The sequence below is a fragment of the Neofelis nebulosa genome, chromosome 14 (genome assembly GCF_028018385.1).
Source record: "Neofelis nebulosa isolate mNeoNeb1 chromosome 14, mNeoNeb1.pri, whole genome shotgun sequence".
Taxonomy (NCBI): Eukaryota; Metazoa; Chordata; class Mammalia; order Carnivora; family Felidae; genus Neofelis; species Neofelis nebulosa.
The window spans coordinates 44363610-44380437 of record NC_080795.1 but is presented as its reverse complement, the minus strand read 5'-3'; the positions used below and the strand labels follow the sequence as shown (position 1 = coordinate 44380437).

General features: G+C 41.2%; 1 protein-coding gene, 1 long non-coding RNA gene and 1 other non-coding gene across 5 annotated transcripts; 2 read left to right on the top strand and 1 right to left on the bottom strand.

Annotated features, from left to right (window-relative positions):
* Nucleotides 1-2894: 2894 nt before the first annotated feature.
* Nucleotides 2895-7710, bottom strand: LOC131494354 (uncharacterized). Of its 2 annotated transcripts, none has more exons than XR_009253340.1 (2): nt 7187-7710; nt 2895-7018 (listed from the first exon to the last, which is right to left on the bottom strand). It is a non-coding gene; the product is annotated as an uncharacterized LOC131494354 (long non-coding RNA). The 2 variants fall into 2 exon arrangements; XR_009253339.1 differs by having other exon boundaries at nt 7352-7710.
* A 105-nt stretch (nt 7711-7815) lies between these two features.
* Nucleotides 7816-11989, top strand: RPL30 (ribosomal protein L30). 2 transcript variants are annotated; one of them, XM_058698674.1, is made up of 5 exons: nt 7834-7917; nt 8025-8076; nt 8339-8484; nt 11021-11151; nt 11885-11989. In XM_058698674.1, the coding sequence occupies exons 2-5, from the start codon at nt 8056-8058 to the stop codon at nt 11932-11934; spliced, it is 348 nt and encodes a 115-aa protein (XP_058554657.1). In that variant the 5' UTR covers nt 7834-7917; nt 8025-8055; the 3' UTR covers nt 11935-11989. The 2 variants fall into 2 exon arrangements, with proteins under 2 accessions (XP_058554658.1, XP_058554657.1); XM_058698675.1 differs by lacking the exons at nt 11021-11151; nt 11885-11989 and adding an exon at nt 8612-8774 and having other exon boundaries at nt 7816-7917.
* Nucleotides 11578-11709, top strand: LOC131495164 (small nucleolar RNA SNORA72). The gene has a single exon (XR_009253804.1). It is a non-coding gene; the product is annotated as a small nucleolar RNA SNORA72 (small nucleolar RNA).
* Nucleotides 11990-16828: the final 4839 nt, after the last annotated feature.

Below are 16828 nucleotides of genomic sequence, written 5' to 3'. Positions count from 1 at the left end.
ATGGCTATCAGATGGTGATTTTCTTTTTTTAACGTTTATTTATTTTTGAGACAGAGAGACAGAGCATGAATGGGGGAGGGGCAGAGAGAGAGGGAGGCACAGAATCTGAAACAGGCTCCAGGCTCTGGGCTGTCAGCACAGAGCCCGATGCAGGGCTTGAACTTACCAACTGTAAGATCATGACCTGAGCCGAAGTCGGACGCTTAACCGACTGAGCCACCCAGGCACCCTATAATTGCCTCTTCTTATAAGGATACCAGTCATGTTGGATTAGGGCCCACCCATATGACCTCATTTTGCCTTAATTACCTCTTTAAAGGGCCTGTCGCCAAAAGAGCCATATTATAAAGTTTAGGAATTCAACATATGAATGAGGGATCACGATTCAGACCATAACACCATCATTACTGATTTGGATGCTCAAATTGCCTGAAATTTGGCATATTTCCTTACACGGGCCATAGGGGTACACAGCTATGGTCTTTACAGTGTATTTAGAGGTCTCCCTCCCTTCTCCTCCCCTTCCTGCTCCCTTCTCTTCTCACTTTTCCCCTCTTTCTTTCCTTCCTGCAGTGCAGGCCCAACAAAGCCTAGGCCACCCCAGCAATCAATTCACAAATCCCTTCCAGTGAGGAGAAGACTGGGTGTCTTTGAGGAAGTACACTTTACAATATTACAAATACATATTATGACTCTTCTAGCCTTCTATCCAGGGTTATCATGTCCCAAGAGAAGTACTTTGCGAGTTGGCTAAGGATTTGGCTGGATTCCAAGTCCCTGAGTAAATTGACAGGATTAGTGAAAGGAAGTTTAGGGGGAGAGGTATGTGAATGGACCTGGCAGAATAGACCAAAATTTGGGGGAATATTTATGTCTTATATAAATGCTATCAAAAGGCTGTTAGGTTGGGCTGTCCTAACAAAATGCCATAAACTGGGTGGCTTAAATAACATACTTATTTCTCACGGTTCTGGAGCCTGGGAAGTCTAAGATCAAGGTACCGGCCAATTTGGTTTCTGGTGAGAACTCTTTTTGGCTTGCAGGTGGCAACCTTCTCGCTGTGTCCTCACATAGGGGATGGGGTGGAATCTTCTTCCTCCTATAAGGCCACAGCCCTAACAGATTAGGGCCCCACCCTTATGACCTCATTTAACCTTAACTACCTCCTAAACCCTACCTCCCCATTGAGTCACATTGAGGGCAAGGGGTTCCACATATGAATGGGGGAGGGAGGGGACACAAGTCAGTCCAGAGCACGTTCCCACTTCAGCCGACGCTTTTGTAAGTTAAAGTCACATTTAATTTTATTTAGCTAGTGAAATTTTTCAAAACTCCATTCTTCCTCAAAAGAGCTGCAATAACTTACAGATTTTGTTTTGAGTTTATTTATTTATTTTGAAAGAGGGGGAGGAGGGGCAGAGAGAGAATCCCAAGCAGGCTCCGTGCTGTCAGCACAGAGTCTGATGCGGGGCTCGATCCCATGAACCAGGAGATCATAACCTGACCTGACTTCGAGAGTCGGATGCTCAACCGACTGAGCCACCCAGGTGCCCCAAGATTGGTTAAATATGAACACTAACTTGAAATTCTCTGAGTCCTAATGTTTTCATGCTTACTGAGCCCAGTTAAGTTTCCTCTTTTCCCCATCAATTATTTTTTGGCTGGGGTATCTTACTTTTCCTTGAAGATAATTTGTCAGCCAAGCCGTGGTCTCTTCCATTTTTCTTCAGAGGAAGCATTTTATAATCAGGTGAGTAATACTAATCAGGTGTCCTGTGGATGTTAGAAAGTCTTTCTCATGAGCCACCTCAAGTCTTGCTCAATGAACTCAGGAATAAAATGGCTCTAAGAACAGGGAGAGAAGCCATATATACGCTCAATACCATGTTCCTCCACTTAACATGGTTTCCCTGGGTAAGTGCCCAGTTTGCCAGCAGCAGTAAGAGTAACCAAGCGTAAGCCTCCAAAATGGCACCTCTAATTTGAGGGGACCTATCAGCCACCTTGTGAAAGAGTGATCAGACCTCTTTTGAAGCACTAGAAAATCTTTATTTTAATAGACAGTGGATTATGTTTGCTTTTCCTGCACTTCAGGCCCCTGGCAGCACCATCCATTAGTGGATGGTATCATCAAGACATTACATACCAAGACATTACATTCGGTGTATCTTATTAAATAACTCGCTTTACTATGAGACAAGTAACGTAATAGGTTAATTTCTATGTGATTTACTGGTCTTCTCTTCTACCTCAATAGCCAGAAGCAGCTAAACCCGTAGGATGATGGAAGGGCACAGTAAACACTCCCTTATGGCACCAACCAAGATAAAACCCCTTTGAAGGTTGGAGTGCTATCCTGTGGTTTGCAGAGTGTTCTGAACCAGTGACTAATAAATGGTACTGCTTCTCCCATGACCAGTATGCACAGATCTGGGTCTTACTCTCCAAGCTTCCTGTTCACTTGGTAAACTACAACATAATTTTCCTTTTATGCTTAACTGAGCTAGTTTGTTTCTGTTGCTCACAACTTAAGTATCTAGACTAACATACAATGATTACCCTACCTCCCCCTCCATGACTATTCTCCTTCTTAGCAATTACCTGTCCTGTCTTATTCTTGATAATACCTGAACATACCTGATACTGCGATTTTAAATGCTAATAGTACCTTGATTGAGTTGTATCTTGAAAGCATAGTTCATAAGTCTTTTCACCTCCAAGGAGTCCCTTTATCATTTTTCTTCGACATACTCATATTTTGATGTCACAAATTTGCATTTATTATTTCTCCATTAGCTAATCAGTGACATTTTCTGATCAGCATGACATAGTTACATCATGTATAGTATTAAGTTAATTAAGTTTCAGTTAAAAGCAAAAAACATCAGTGTCTTAATCTGTGTATTACAGCTTTATTAAGGATAAAAGTACATGTACATGGCAGGCTTTTCAAATTACTGAATATGTAAAATGTTATTATGGACACTTAGAAACATAGTAACCCCACTTATACTAAAATTTCAAAAATGGACTCTAAGAAATATAAAATAATCCAAAGACATTTATAGACACTACTTTCCCAAAATGTCACCCCTCTATAGTAAAATAGTGAAGTATTCTGGGTTCTTTGTATCCAAGAATATAAAAAACCTATGCTCCTTGGATGGAAAAATGGTTTAAAAAAAAAAAAAAAAGGAGAAAGCATTTCCCTGGCTTATTTTTAATCCAGTGCAGTCTGGAGCATTCCTAGTCTGAACAGAGAGGGGAACAGAAGAAATATTCTGGATTCCTTATTATTGTGGAGGCAGAAAGGGTGCAGAGGAATTGGTAGCATTCATTCCCCTTTGTCCTCTAATGGTTCAGAATTCTTATATTGGTCTATGTGTGTTTAGTTAGTCAAAAGGTCACCAACATTCATTCAGTTTACAGGATCTTTTCACTTGGATTCATTGTCCCTCCCTCACCAGATTTCTGAGCATGTTTAATGTCCGGGTGACTTAAGAATGTGAAGGGTGAGTTAGACAAATAGAGTTCCAAATTACAGCTGACCCTTGAACAACACTGATTTGAACCGGAAGGGTCCACTTATATGTGGATTTTTTTTTTCCAATACAGAACTGTGATGTATTTACTCTTATGATTTTCTTAGGAACATATTCTTTTCTCATTTACTTTATTGTAAGTATATAGTATATAATACATAGAATATAAAAAATACATTATCTGACTGTTTATGTTATTGATAAGGCTCTTCTGGTCAACAGGAGGCTATTAGTAGTTAAGTTTTTTAGGAGTCAAAAGTTATACAATGGGCTTTTGAAAATGTGGGGGGTCGGTGCCTCTGACCTCTGAGTTGTTCAAGGGTCACCTGTATTAATGGGCCACTTCCTAATCTGGACACTAAGTAATAGCGATGATAATGAATATGATAGTTTTAACTGCTTAAGGGGATGGGCCAGTGTACTGAACCAATGAATATCACATGAACTTGTTAGTATTTGCTCTAACCGGGAATGCAGCCTGTCACTTTTAATTCCCATAGCAAGTATAAACCAAAAGCACAATGAATGCACGTGCCTGCAGAGTTCTCAGAATCTTGGAGCAGCGATTTTGGTGAATGGAAATCCAAAGCCTTGTGTTAATTCTATTCTATCACATTTACCTGTTGGTATTTTTTCAAAATCACTCTGAAATGCTACAGATGGGCATCCAGAAAAAAACAAAATAATATCTAGATGGCAAAGTCCTTTCTTAAGGCATATATATTTCTCAACTTTTTAGTATGATGATTTTCAAACTCAAGAAAGTTGAATAATACACCCAATACCTAAATACCCTCCACTTTAAATTCAACAATTGTTAACACTTTGCTGCATTTGCTCTACCCAACTGTCTACCTTCATTTATTTTAGGACTTTATTTACATTTATTTTAGCAATTCAAAAATAAGTTGCAGATAATCATGACACTTCATCTGTAAATACTTCAACATACATCTCTTTAGAATGAGGACATGACTTAAAGCACCCATTTTTAATAATAGTAAGAGTAATATTTTAACACAAGGGTCAGCAAAGTATGGCCTGCAGGCCAAATTTGGCCGGCTGCCTGATTCTGTAAATAAAGTTTTACTGGAACACAGCCATTATATATTGCTTATGGCTGCTTTTGTGAAACAACAGCAGAGCTGAGTAGTTGCCTCGTAGAACATATGGCCTCAAAGTCCTAAAATATTTATTATTTGACTCCATAGAAAAAGTTTGCCAATTTCTGCTCTAATAAAATACAAAGGTGGGAAATTTAATTAAAAATTTTTTTAATTTTAGAAAGACCAAGTGAGCAGGTGAGAGGGACAGAGGGAAAGAGAGAGAGAATCTTTTTAAATTCATTTCTTTGAGAGAAAGAGAGAGTACAAACAGGGCAGGAGCAGAGAGAGGAGAGAGAGAGAAGCCCAAGCAGGCTCCAGACTGTCAGCACAGAGCCCGATGCAGGGCTTGAACCCACAAACTTTGAGATCATGACCTGAGCGGAAGCTGGATGCTTAACCAACTAAGCCACCCAGGTGCCCCGACAGAGAGAATCTTAAGCAGACTCCGCACCATCAGCACAGACCCCAATGTGGGGTTGGATCCCATGACCCTGGGATCAAGACCTAGCTGATATCAAGAACTGAGCTGACATCAAGAGTTGGATATATAACCAACTAAGCCACCCAGGCGCCACAATTTTATAAAATCTTCTTGAGCCAAAAGATTTGACTGTCATTTTTGTATTGCAAGTGTTTCTTCCCCTAGTGTGTAGGTTTTATGATGTTGTGAATGACTTTAGGTATGGGGGGGGGGGGTGGCTGTGCTGGGGAGGTTGGGGAGGTTAGGGAGGTAGGAGTTGGATTGAGGAAGAGAACTAATATTCACTGCCCATTTATTCTGTACTATGGGCTATGCTAGATGTTTTATACACCATTACATTTATTGTGATCCTCACAACACTACTATGAAGTAGACATATTATTCTACTTTTCTGATGAAGAAACTGAGGCTTAGAACCTTTAGACAATTTGCCCCAAGTCATGCAGATATTAAATAGAATAACCTAGAACCTGGGGTGCCTGGGTGGCTCAGTCGGTTAAGTGTCCAACTTGGCTTCAGGTCATGATCTCATGGTCCGTGGGTTCAATACCCTTGTTCTGCTCTGTGCTGACAGCTCAGAGCCTGGAGCCTACTTCCGATTGTGTCTCCCTCTCTCTCTGTCCCTCCCCCACTTGCACTCTATCTCAAAAATAAACCAAAAAAAAGGAAAAGAAAAACAAAAACCAAGAACCTAAATCTGTCTCCATAGAGATACAGCAAAATCCATTAAGATCCCCTAGGAAGAATTCTCAAATATTTTGTGGTCATGTTTCATACATAAAATAAGTGTTTTGGGCTTGTCTTCCAATTCAAAATAATAATAAGATCCCTGGGAGAAAGCAACTAAGGCCTTTCTTTAAAGTATAGAGAGGACATATATAGTAAGGACCAGAAACTTGGTAACATAGAATGAAAAGTACCCCAGGAAAGTCATATCAAGTACTTTAATCATTTAATCTCTAAAATGGGGGTGATCTCTATCCTGATTACTTTGGGAGAAAGTATTAAAAAGCTTTGAAAATATAGGGCTCAGTATAAAAGTGTAAGGCTTCATTATTTAGTTTATGTCTTTACCTAAGCAGGCATGCCTCAAAAACAACTTGCCTATCTCATTCTTCAGTTGTGTGTGGGTGTTTAAAAGTAACCTTTACCCACAACATGGGGCTCAAACTCATGACACTAAGATCAAGAGGAGTCATATGCTCTACCTACTGAGCCAGTCCGGCGCCCCTCATTCTTTAGGTCCTTACTCCTCAAATTCTAGATTTATAAGAATCACTGAGGCTGCTTATTAAAACGATTCCCAAGCCCCACCAAACACTTCTTCCACATACCTGGGTGGGGTCCAAGAGTCAGAATTCAAGGTGATTCTGAATTACGTGATCTGGGAGCCATTCTTTGAGAAATATTCTTTTCAGATATAACTGATGTTTCACAAGATCTATTTAAATCACCACTTTATGATTAATAAGGAACTTTACATAATGCATGCTGTGAAATAATTCAAGTAGTACTGAAATATTTAAGGTAAAAAATGTCCTCTCATCACCCACTTTTCTCATATCTTACCCAGTGGTAAGTTTTGATGATTAGCTTTCCAGACTTGAATTTTATATGCATATACAAACACATGTATTGGTTTGTTTATATATATGCATTATATATTATACATATATACATACATACAGAATGATGAGCATTTGGGGCGCCCGGGGGGCTCAATCGGTTAAGCATCCCACTTCGGCTCAGGTCATGATCTTGCAGTCCGTGGGTTCGAGCCTAGAGTCAGGCTCTGTGCTGACAGCTCAGAGCCTGGAGCCTGCTTCAGATTCTGTGTCTTCCTCTCTCTCTGCCCCTTCCCCGCTCGTGTTCGGTCTCGGTCTCTCTCTCTCAAAAATAAACATTAAAGAAAAAAATAACAAAAAAAAAATGATGAGCATGTTTCTGATTTCCTTTGCTATCAAAAATAATACCAAAATAAATATCCTTGTTCACATGTCTTCGAGCAACTGTGACTGTTTCTGATTCCTAAAAGTTGACACATAATGACAGCTTACCTATTGGTCCGATTTTACATTTTTGGTGCTGGTACATTTTGGAAGCTCTGTGCTTCCTATTTTGAATAATCCTTCACTGGACATTTATATCAAGGTCCAACGTTCACAACAAAAAGATTTCTAAATTAGAACTGTTTATTGCTCTCTGTTGCAAATTGAGCTTACAAGGTCGCACTAACACCGCCACTTAAGAGGTGAGTTTGGGGAAGCCAGCGCGGGGGCGCCACCGTTCTCCGAGAGGCCGGCAACTTGGGCGAAGACAGGGGAGGGCACACAGCTGCTTCGGCCCACGCGGAACTGACGCGGGAAGGTAGACCCGGGAGCCGAGGCGCACCGAAGTCTTCCTCGAGCCTCCCCACGAGCCGCGGCTTCGGTACAGACGAGTTCAGCGGCAGCAAGCCCGTGAATCCAGCCGCCTCTTCTCACCGCCCCTCCCGCCTCACCCTCAGTCGGCTTCTCTAACTCCCGCCCCGTTCGACGTTCCTCGAGTCTGCAGCTGTGAGCAACACACTGACACAGCTTTAAGTCCCGCAGCAAGAGAAGGCACAGAACCCCACCGTCACTCTAACTGCCTGTACTAACAGCGACCTGCAGCAGTCCTCCTCTTCTTGCCCTGCCCCTTCCGCTTGCGGCTTACTTCCGGTTCCGGCGTCCCGGCTTTGCAGTGAAGAGCTTTGCATTGTGGGAACTCTTTCCTTTCTCTCTCCCGGCCATTTTGGCGGTTGCTTCTGGTGAGTGGGCTCTGCGGGGCCGAGGTGCGGGCCGTACTGGCAGCGCAGTGAGTTGCTCTTTGGAGTTCCGATCCTAAACGACCTGTCCTGTCCTTTGTATGTTCTAGGTTGGGTCCGCCCCGCACCTAAGGCAGGAAGATGGTGGCCGCAAAGAAGACGGTGAGTGAAGCGGGGCAGGGCCGGAAGCCGATTCACGTGGAGGAATGTCTAGGCCGGGGTGGGCCGATCTGAGCACACCGGGGAGACAGCATGCTCACTGGCTTGGAGGGACCCGAGAGGAAACCGAGCGGTCCTCTCAGTGACTTGGGACCCTAGACTTAGGAGGTTTTTCTTAAAGGGGTCAGCTTCCAAAAAGCTGGATTCTGTTTTGAGATGGTTAAAAACAAGGCCTTCAGGTCCGTGTTAAATGTTTGCTTTGTAGAAAAAGTCGCTGGAGTCCATCAACTCTAGGCTCCAACTCGTTATGAAAAGTGGGAAGTACGTGTTGGGGTACAAGCAGACTCTGAAAATGATCAGACATGGCAAAGCGAAACTGGTCATCCTCGCCAACAACTGCCCGGCCTTGAGGTAATCAATCCAAGGAACCTTGAGTGTGTGTATCGTCCACTGCATATTCATCGAAGTGAATATCCAGGAGTGTAAGCTTGGGCAATCGGGGTAGCACTAACTCGGCTTTATGTAAAATTTGTTTTAGGAGCGAGCACCTGCAGAAAATTTACGGATGCTTCTGTGGTGTTTGGGTCTTGAACCCCCTCTCCCCCCAATCATGTTTTCTCTTTGTAAGCTTATATTTTGGAGAAGTGTGGCAAGAAAGGGAAAAACCATGGAACGTCAAACTTTGAGGGAGGCACAGAAATTTGTTTTTCCATGTATTTTGTGTCGTGCCTTTTTGGTCATTCTTGAAAAGTACTCCGTTTTGGGGCACCTGGGTGGCTCAGTCGGTTGAGCGTCCGACTTCGGCTCAGGTCACGATCTCGCGGTTCGTGAGTTCAAGCTCCGCATCGGGCTCTGTGCTGACAGCTCAGAGCCTGGAGCTGCTTCGGATTCTGTGTCTCTCTCTCTGCCCCTCCCCTGCTCATGCTCTGTCTCTCTCTCTCTCTCTGTCAAAAATAAATAAACATTAAAATTTTTTTTAAGTACTCCGTTTTGGGGGCTGCCTGGGTGGTTCAATCAGTTAAGTGTCCACTCTTGATTTCGCTCAGGTCATGGTCTCAGGGTTAGTGGGTTAGTGGTTTCCAGCCCAGCATAGGGCTCTGTGCTGACAGTTTGGAGCCAGGTTGGGATTTTTTTCCCTTTCTCTCTGCCCCTCCCCTGCTCTCTCACTCTCTCTCAAAAATAAATAAGTTTTTTAAAAAAGTACTCCTATTTTTTGAACTTGTTACAGTATAGTAAAACTAAGGTAAGAAAAGCTCAGGCTGGCTGTGGAGCTACAGGTTCCTAGTTCCCCAAGTTTTTGCTTGACTTCACTGTTTTGAAATTGAACTTAGCATGGAAAATAAGTTAAAGAGACTTGGACTGTACAGAATATAAGCCATGTATCAGTCTGCTACACTGCATTGAGTTTTTTCTGTGGTAATGCATAACCTTCTCGTGGCATTTTATATAGGGTGTCTGTACATAATTGGCTTGCCTGGAGTGCTCTGTCCTCCATCCCATCCCATGGTTTGGTCTTCAGGCTTACCTTCTATATCAGTGCTTCTCAAATGTGAATGTGCACACAATTACTGGTAATCTTGTTAAATGCAGGTTCTGATTTGATGGGTTTGGGATGGGACCTGACATTATGCATTTTTTGTTAATTTTTTTTTAATGTTTATTTTTGAGAGACCAAGTGAGAATGGGGGAGGGGCAGAGAGACACACACACACACACACACACACACACACACACACACACACACACACAATCTGAAGCAGGCTCCAGGCTCTGAGTTGTCAGCACAGCCCGAAGCGGGGCTCAAACTCACAAACTGAGAGATTGTGACCTGAGCCAAAGTCAGCCGCTTAATGGATTGAGCCACCCAGGTGCCCCTGAAATTTTTTAAATGTTTATTTGGAGAGAGAGAGAGTGCCCAGGAGCAGGAAATGGGCTAGAGAGAGGGAGAGCAAGAATCCCAAGCGGGCTCCCCACTGTCAGCGTAGAGCCCTACCAGGGGCCATGAACCATGAAACCATGAGATCGATCGTGACCTGAGCTGAAATAGAGTCAGTGGACACTTAACCATTTGAGCCACCCAGGTGCCTCTGACATTAGGCGGTTTTAACAAGCACCCACACTACTGCTGGCCTGTGGATCCATATTTTGAGTAGTGGCAAGGTTCCGTTAGGACTCTTCTAATTTGTAAAACCATTAATGTTTGTCTACTCAATTGACGCAGAAATGTTAACTTTATGTAAGTAATATCATTCCCCATCTAGGATTCAGAGCACCAGAGAGTGATAAAAGTGGTTTATCTTTTTTTTTTTATCATTTTTTAAAGTTTATTTATTTTTGAGAGAGCACTAGCGGGGGAGGAGCAAAGAGAGGGAGACTCCGAAACAGGCTCCGCGATGTTAGCACAGAGCCCAATACAGGGCTTGAACTCACAAACCTTGAGGTCATGACCTGAGCTGAAACCAAGAGTCCAACGCTTAACTGACTGAGCCACCTGGGCACCTCCAGAAATAGTTTATCTTTGAAACATAACACAGGTTTGGATTCTGGAACCTCCACTTACTGATCTGTGCCTGGATGTCTTTATTAGTTAAAAAAAAAATGAGTATGTTTTACTTAAGAGGTTATTGTGGGATTATATAATGTAAAGTGTCTGATGTGTAGTAAATGCTAAGTAAATATTTTTATTTCACATCCTACCCTCTTTTCCATAAGCATAGTTATGGTCTTAAACATAGGTATTCAGAAGATATTTATTTGCTGGGTGTCCCATTTCTTAGAAAGACCAAAGGAAAGGATGGTTTGTATTGGCTAATGGATATGATACTTTTTTTAGGGTGATTATTGATTTGATGACCGTTGGAAGTTAAAACTTAAGAGGGAAATAGTAACATGTAATCTGTCAGTCATTTGGTATGGCATTTATTTATTTGTCTTTTGTTTACCAAAGGAAATCTGAAATAGAATACTATGCCATGTTGGCCAAAACTGGTGTCCATCACTACAGCGGCAATAATATTGAATTGGGCACAGCGTGTGGGAAATACTACAGAGTGTGCACCCTGGCTATTATTGATCCAGGTATGTTTTTTAAGTCATAAAAGAATTTTCCCTTTATAATGTAATTACAAGTACTCTTTGGTATACAAATATCTTTGCTAACTAGGTTCAGATATTCAGAATATGGATATATAGCAAGGGATATCCTGTAGTTTTATTTCACAGAAAATTGATAATGGATATAAGTACGTTATGATAGGTCTTGGTGTAAATGAAGTTTTTTTACTTTGAGATTATGAAAATTGTTTGAAGCCCTTAAAATTTAGGACCTTGGTAAAGGTGAAATTATAAAGGGGGAAGGAGGGATCAAATGAAATAGTAGAAAGGAATCCTTACTGGCTGCCTAAGGACAGATGGGTAAAGATTCAGTTGAGAAAAAGAAGTGGCTACAAATACAGATCATGTTATATTTTAGAAATTAAGAGTCTTTAATTAATTCATAAAAGACTGCGAATATTCTCGCTGTTCTGATTTTGTAATAATCAGGGCAGGCTAAACATTCGCTATATTAAGACCATGCATGTGTCCCCAGACTTAGTTCTTTCCCTAGGTCTGGTTTTATCAATGCTGGTGATAAACCAACTCTGACTTACATGATGCATCTGTGGAAAATGTCTGTGACTCTAGGTATCTGATCATCCTTGAGAAATGACAGCAAAGCTAGTGTAACAACTTTTGAAGATAACCATTGCCAATTTGATGATTACCAGTTGCCATTAAACAAATTGTAAAACTGTTATGTCTTATTTTCTAGGTGATTCTGATATCATTCGAAGCATGCCAGAACAGACTGGGGAAAAGTAAATCACGTAAAATTTTTCGTTAATAAAATTGGCTAGAGCTTGTTTTAAAAACTATATTCATTTCTGTTATTTTCTTTGTATCTTTCTGTTCCCATACATTTTCCTGAAGATAGAATTTGAGAGGATGAGGCACTTAGATATGGTGGCAAGACTTGGGTTAATAGCTGTACATCCCAGTTGCCATTTTCCTTTTTATAAAGGGAGTGCAGAGTTCCTTTCCTATACTAGATTTTTAAGAGATTCCAATCTTGGAATATTGTTGGCATTTTTTATTTGAATATGTTTGAGAGGCAGCAAAGATCAATACCCAGAATTTAACCAGAATTGCAATTCATAACGCAGCTTATATCTACAAATGAGTAGCAGACAGGATTAAATGAAATATCCTCACCCGAAATGTTTTCAGTCTGAGAAAAGTTCTATTGAACTTTAATGAAGAAGGATTTTTCCAAAGGGTGTGTAGTGGTTCAGGTAGAAGAAATGTACTTAGAGCCCCTCAGAATAATCCCAGGTCTTCAATAAGTGCTAAATCCGGTTGCCCAACATTTGTTTTATATAATTTTATTCCTGGAAGATAGCACCGTGAAGTGTTTGGTGTTCAGATTTTTAGGAAGCTGCATACTACATCTTCCATGTATGTCCATTGGAACCCTTTTCCCACATTTCCCTTGGAACATTCTCAGTTAATTTAGGGAAAAATACTGTAGATTTATCTTGATTTACAGAGTCAAATGTTGCTGGTGGGGTATACTGTATGCAATGCTGTGCTCTAAGGCTGCAAAAGTGTCAGAAATAACCACATCATATCGTTTGGACTTCAGATGATCCAACTCTCGTACTACCCAAAACCGGGTGGTAGATGAGTGAGACCTTGATGAGGCCATCAATATGCTCTGGAATGTCACAAGACTTTTTTTTGTTTGTTTCTTTTGGGAGCTGAGCATGCCAGCGGGGGAGGGGCAGAGAATCTTATGCAGGCGCCACACCACCTGCCTGAAATCCAGCGCCTTGGGGCTCCCATCTCAGGAACTGCAAGATTGTGACCAGAGCAGCCTGACATTTCACCCACTGAACTACCGGGCACCCCTGAGGCTTTAATTGCTATGGTAACCATGGGTGGGTCACATTCCCAGTTTCATTGAAAGGGGAATAGGTTTCTTTCAAGATAACATTACATAATTTTAGTTTATGTCTGGAATTTGATGTTATGGATACCATGTGAAGAGTAGCTGTTACCAACTAGTTTTACTGGTTCGTCAGTTACTCAGTATTTCTCAATTTGGGAGCACTACTGACATATTTCAGCGGGATAATTCTTTGTTGTGGAGGGCTGAATACTGCAGGATATTTCTTATTCATGTTTCTTCCATATTGTGATGACACCCCCAAATGTTACCCATGTTTTCAAAGTAGCATCTTCTGGTCAACAGCCACAGAGATATGAAAATCTAAAAATTTTTAATGTTTTTTTAATGTTTTATTTTTGAGAGTGAGTGGGGGAGGGGCAGAGAGTGAGGGAGACACAGGATCTGAAGCAGGCTCCAGGCTCTGAGCTGCCAGGACAGAGCCTGATGCAGGGCTCAAACTCATGAACTGTGAGATCATGACCTGAGCTGAAGTTGGACCCTTAACTGATTGAGACACCCAGGCACCCCTGTAAATGTTCTTAAGTGCTCCTATCTTCACATCCAGAGACTGGTATCCCCAAGGTGGTTTAAAATGTTTGAAATCTGTCAGATAAGACTTGCTTGGTCAGACTACTGCTGGTCTCTAATGCCATTAGTCTGTTCCTTAGTTAAAAATGGTTGCCCTTGGTTAAGGAAGTCTGTGGTGCTTATTTTCTACTTGATAAATCTTGCCTTTCAAATTGAGCTTCCAGCTACTTGGGTTATTTTTGGATTATTTTTCCCTCCAGTTTGACCAGTTACAATTTAGTTAAGGGGTGTACTTAAAAGAATACATTGTTGCCAATACCAGGGTACCATGTCTTTGTAAGGATTCTGTTGCAGGACTTGTGGCTGCAAGCATTTTGGAGCGATGGCTTTTAGAAAATAATTGGTGATTTTTAGGGGCTTCTAGGTAGTGATAATATGCTCTAAGGTCATTCGGCTTTTGCCTTTTCTTTATATGTGCTTTTCGTGCACTCCTTGTTTTAAGCAAGAAAGGAATTTACAGTTCAGAGAAAACGAGCTTAAAGCTAGTAGATAAACGTATCTCACCCATTCTGGCCTGGGACAGCTGTGATGAAGTGCCATTAAAATGCTGCCAGAATTGGAGAAAATACCACTGGTCAGGAAGATCTGGGAAGGTCTTAGTTGGCATTTTTAAATGTAATTTTCCGATTATAATCAAAGTAATGTGTTTTGCTAGGAAGCTCTCTTATGCAGGGGATTGTGGGAAATTCCAGCCAAATGGATTTATTCCATACTTGTACTGAGTTGTTACGTCTGGAGATAAAAATGTCCGAAAGAAGAGGTTGGTCATTGTGGAGTGTATTAATTGTAATCCGTGTGGTATGGTGGCAGGGGCAAAAGGTACGTAGAGAAGAAAACAAGGCTGGTGGCCATGAATGCAATGAGTTGGGCCTTCTGGAAGATCTGGTTCATGGAAAATTCTCTTTGCTTTGTTGCAAATCTTAACTTCCAGCTGCCCCTTAGATGTGTGCTCCCCCTGTGTGCAGAGGCATCTGGTTTCCTTCCCCTCCTTTTCCAGGCCTACTCCAACATCCTCTCCAGTCTAGATGGGGTGCCTCTGAGTTACCATAGAACCTTTTTTTATAGCATTAGTCACATTTGTTTCTCACTAAACTAAGATCCTAGAGGACAGAGACTCCGCATTTTCAACTCTGTTATCACTTAGGAGTTCAAACAGGGTGAATAATGACTTTAGGGTTTAAACATTGAATTCTCATTGATACGCTTGTGGCTTTCTAGGCCAGAATTTCATCTTTGTCTTGTTTATAGTAGGTCTTGAACATCTTGTACATTTACTATAATTTACTATTCCTATCTCTTTGCTTCAAAAGGTAATTTAGGAGTAGGAATCTTCCAAAGTACTTTCCTCAGGGTAAGGTAAGCAAAGCATTCATTTGCTCAACATATACTTAAATTACCTTCTTTGTGTCAGATAATTCTAGGAGGCTGAAGAATAAAAACATAAGTAGTGTACATGTTAAGCCATTTAATCCTCTTGACAATCCATTGAGATAGTACCGTTAGTCCCATTTGACAGATGAAGAAAGCAAGGCCTGGAAAAGTCACACAAATAATGAAACCTGAATGCAAAACTTTTTAACACCTGAGACATGTACAAATAACAAAATAAGGAAAATAGGGAAGTATTTCAGATTCTAGGTAATCTTAAATATCTTGGATTAATATGTATATGTGATAAATTGGTTGGAGACCTTTTTTTCTTATGAAGGCATTTTCCTTCCCAATATGAAGAAAGTTGAAAACCTTATGATGAAATGTATTCAATAGCTAAAAATGAAGTGGGGGGAGGTACAGTCTAGAGCCACTAGGGGGAGCAGGGACTCAACAAAAAGTGAAGTACAACTGTGCCAAGGAAGCAATGCCTGAACTAGAAGTGTATCTCAGAAGGTAAGGCCAACCCAAATCAATACTTCCTCATGAAAACCTGTTTTCAGGGTCAACTGGATGACTCAAATACAAATATAAACTGAGGTTTGATACTTTGAACCACACAACTTTTATACTTAAATTCCAGTGATTTTCAGATAGGATTGAAGCTTAGATGTTCTCACTCTATCACACTGCCTTTTGGGAGGACATTCTGATGAAAACACTCATTTTAAAATATTTAAACAAGCATACTAAAGGTGTTTCATTTAAAAAGCATCATTTGGCCTCAAATACACTAGCTTCCATGGGAAGGATGTCACGTTGGGGGTCTTCATTTCTTCATGAAGTTGTTACCTGTATTGTTTCCTGCTGCTCTAAGTGCTTTGAAAGACTTGATGTCTCCTTTGACCCATATATTCCAACTTTCTTATTTTCTCAGGGATGTGAGATCATGCAATCATGACCAGAAACCAAGAGCCAGATGCTCAACAGACTGAGCCACCGGGTTCCCTGATTTATTTTTTTCTTTTAGTAGGCTTCACACCCAGTGGGAGCCCAATTCAGGGCTCCAACTTATGACCCTGAGATCAAGACTTGAGCTGAGATCAAGAGTCAGATGCTTAGCCTCATAAGCCACCCAGGTGCCCCTAGTACACTCCTTTTATTTTAAATTATTTTTATTTTTTTTAGTACATTCCTTTTAAATGGATAGTTCTGAGGTATGGACTGTGCTACAATTTGACAGTTCTCTTTGTGATGATGATTAGGTTATTTCTAATTTGTAAATTCGAGTAACATTCTGTATAGGTTTCCTTGCCTGTATGTGCTAAAGTCCTCTAGTTAGATGCTGGTAAGTGCAGTTGCTAGAGTGCAGGGTTGTGGGCATTTTTAGTTTCACTAAAATGTCCATTTGCACGAGCATGCCCGTTTGCATTCTTGCTAGTGTACAAGAGCTCCATTTTTTACATCCTTGTCATACATACTAATTTTTGCCAAGCTGATTGTTTTAACTTGCATTTTCCTGATTGTCAGCAAGTTTAAATATTTTTTGAGAGAGAGGGAGAGTGTGTGGAGGAGGGGGGCGGAGACAGAATCCTAAGCAGGGTCCATGCAGCACAGAGCCTGAGGTGGGGCTTGATCCCACGACCCTGGGATCATGATCTGAGCTGAAATCCAGAGTCGGACCCTTAACCAACTGAGTCACCCAGGTGCCCCAAATACTTTTTTTCAAATGCATATTGACCATTTCCCATATACACATACCTTGTGTTTAAAGTTAAACTAGGAATATTTACACAGAATACCATCCTC

Coding starts and splice junctions, on each gene's coding strand:
- RPL30 (XM_058698674.1), top strand. CDS start 8,056: ATGGTGGCCGCAAAGAAGACG. Junction 8,077..8,338: donor TGGTGGCCGCAAAGAAGACG/GTGAGTGAAGCG, acceptor TTTGCTTTGTAG/AAAAAGTCGCTGGAGTCCAT. Junction 8,485..11,020: donor AACAACTGCCCGGCCTTGAG/GTAATCAATCCA, acceptor TGTTTACCAAAG/GAAATCTGAAATAGAATACT.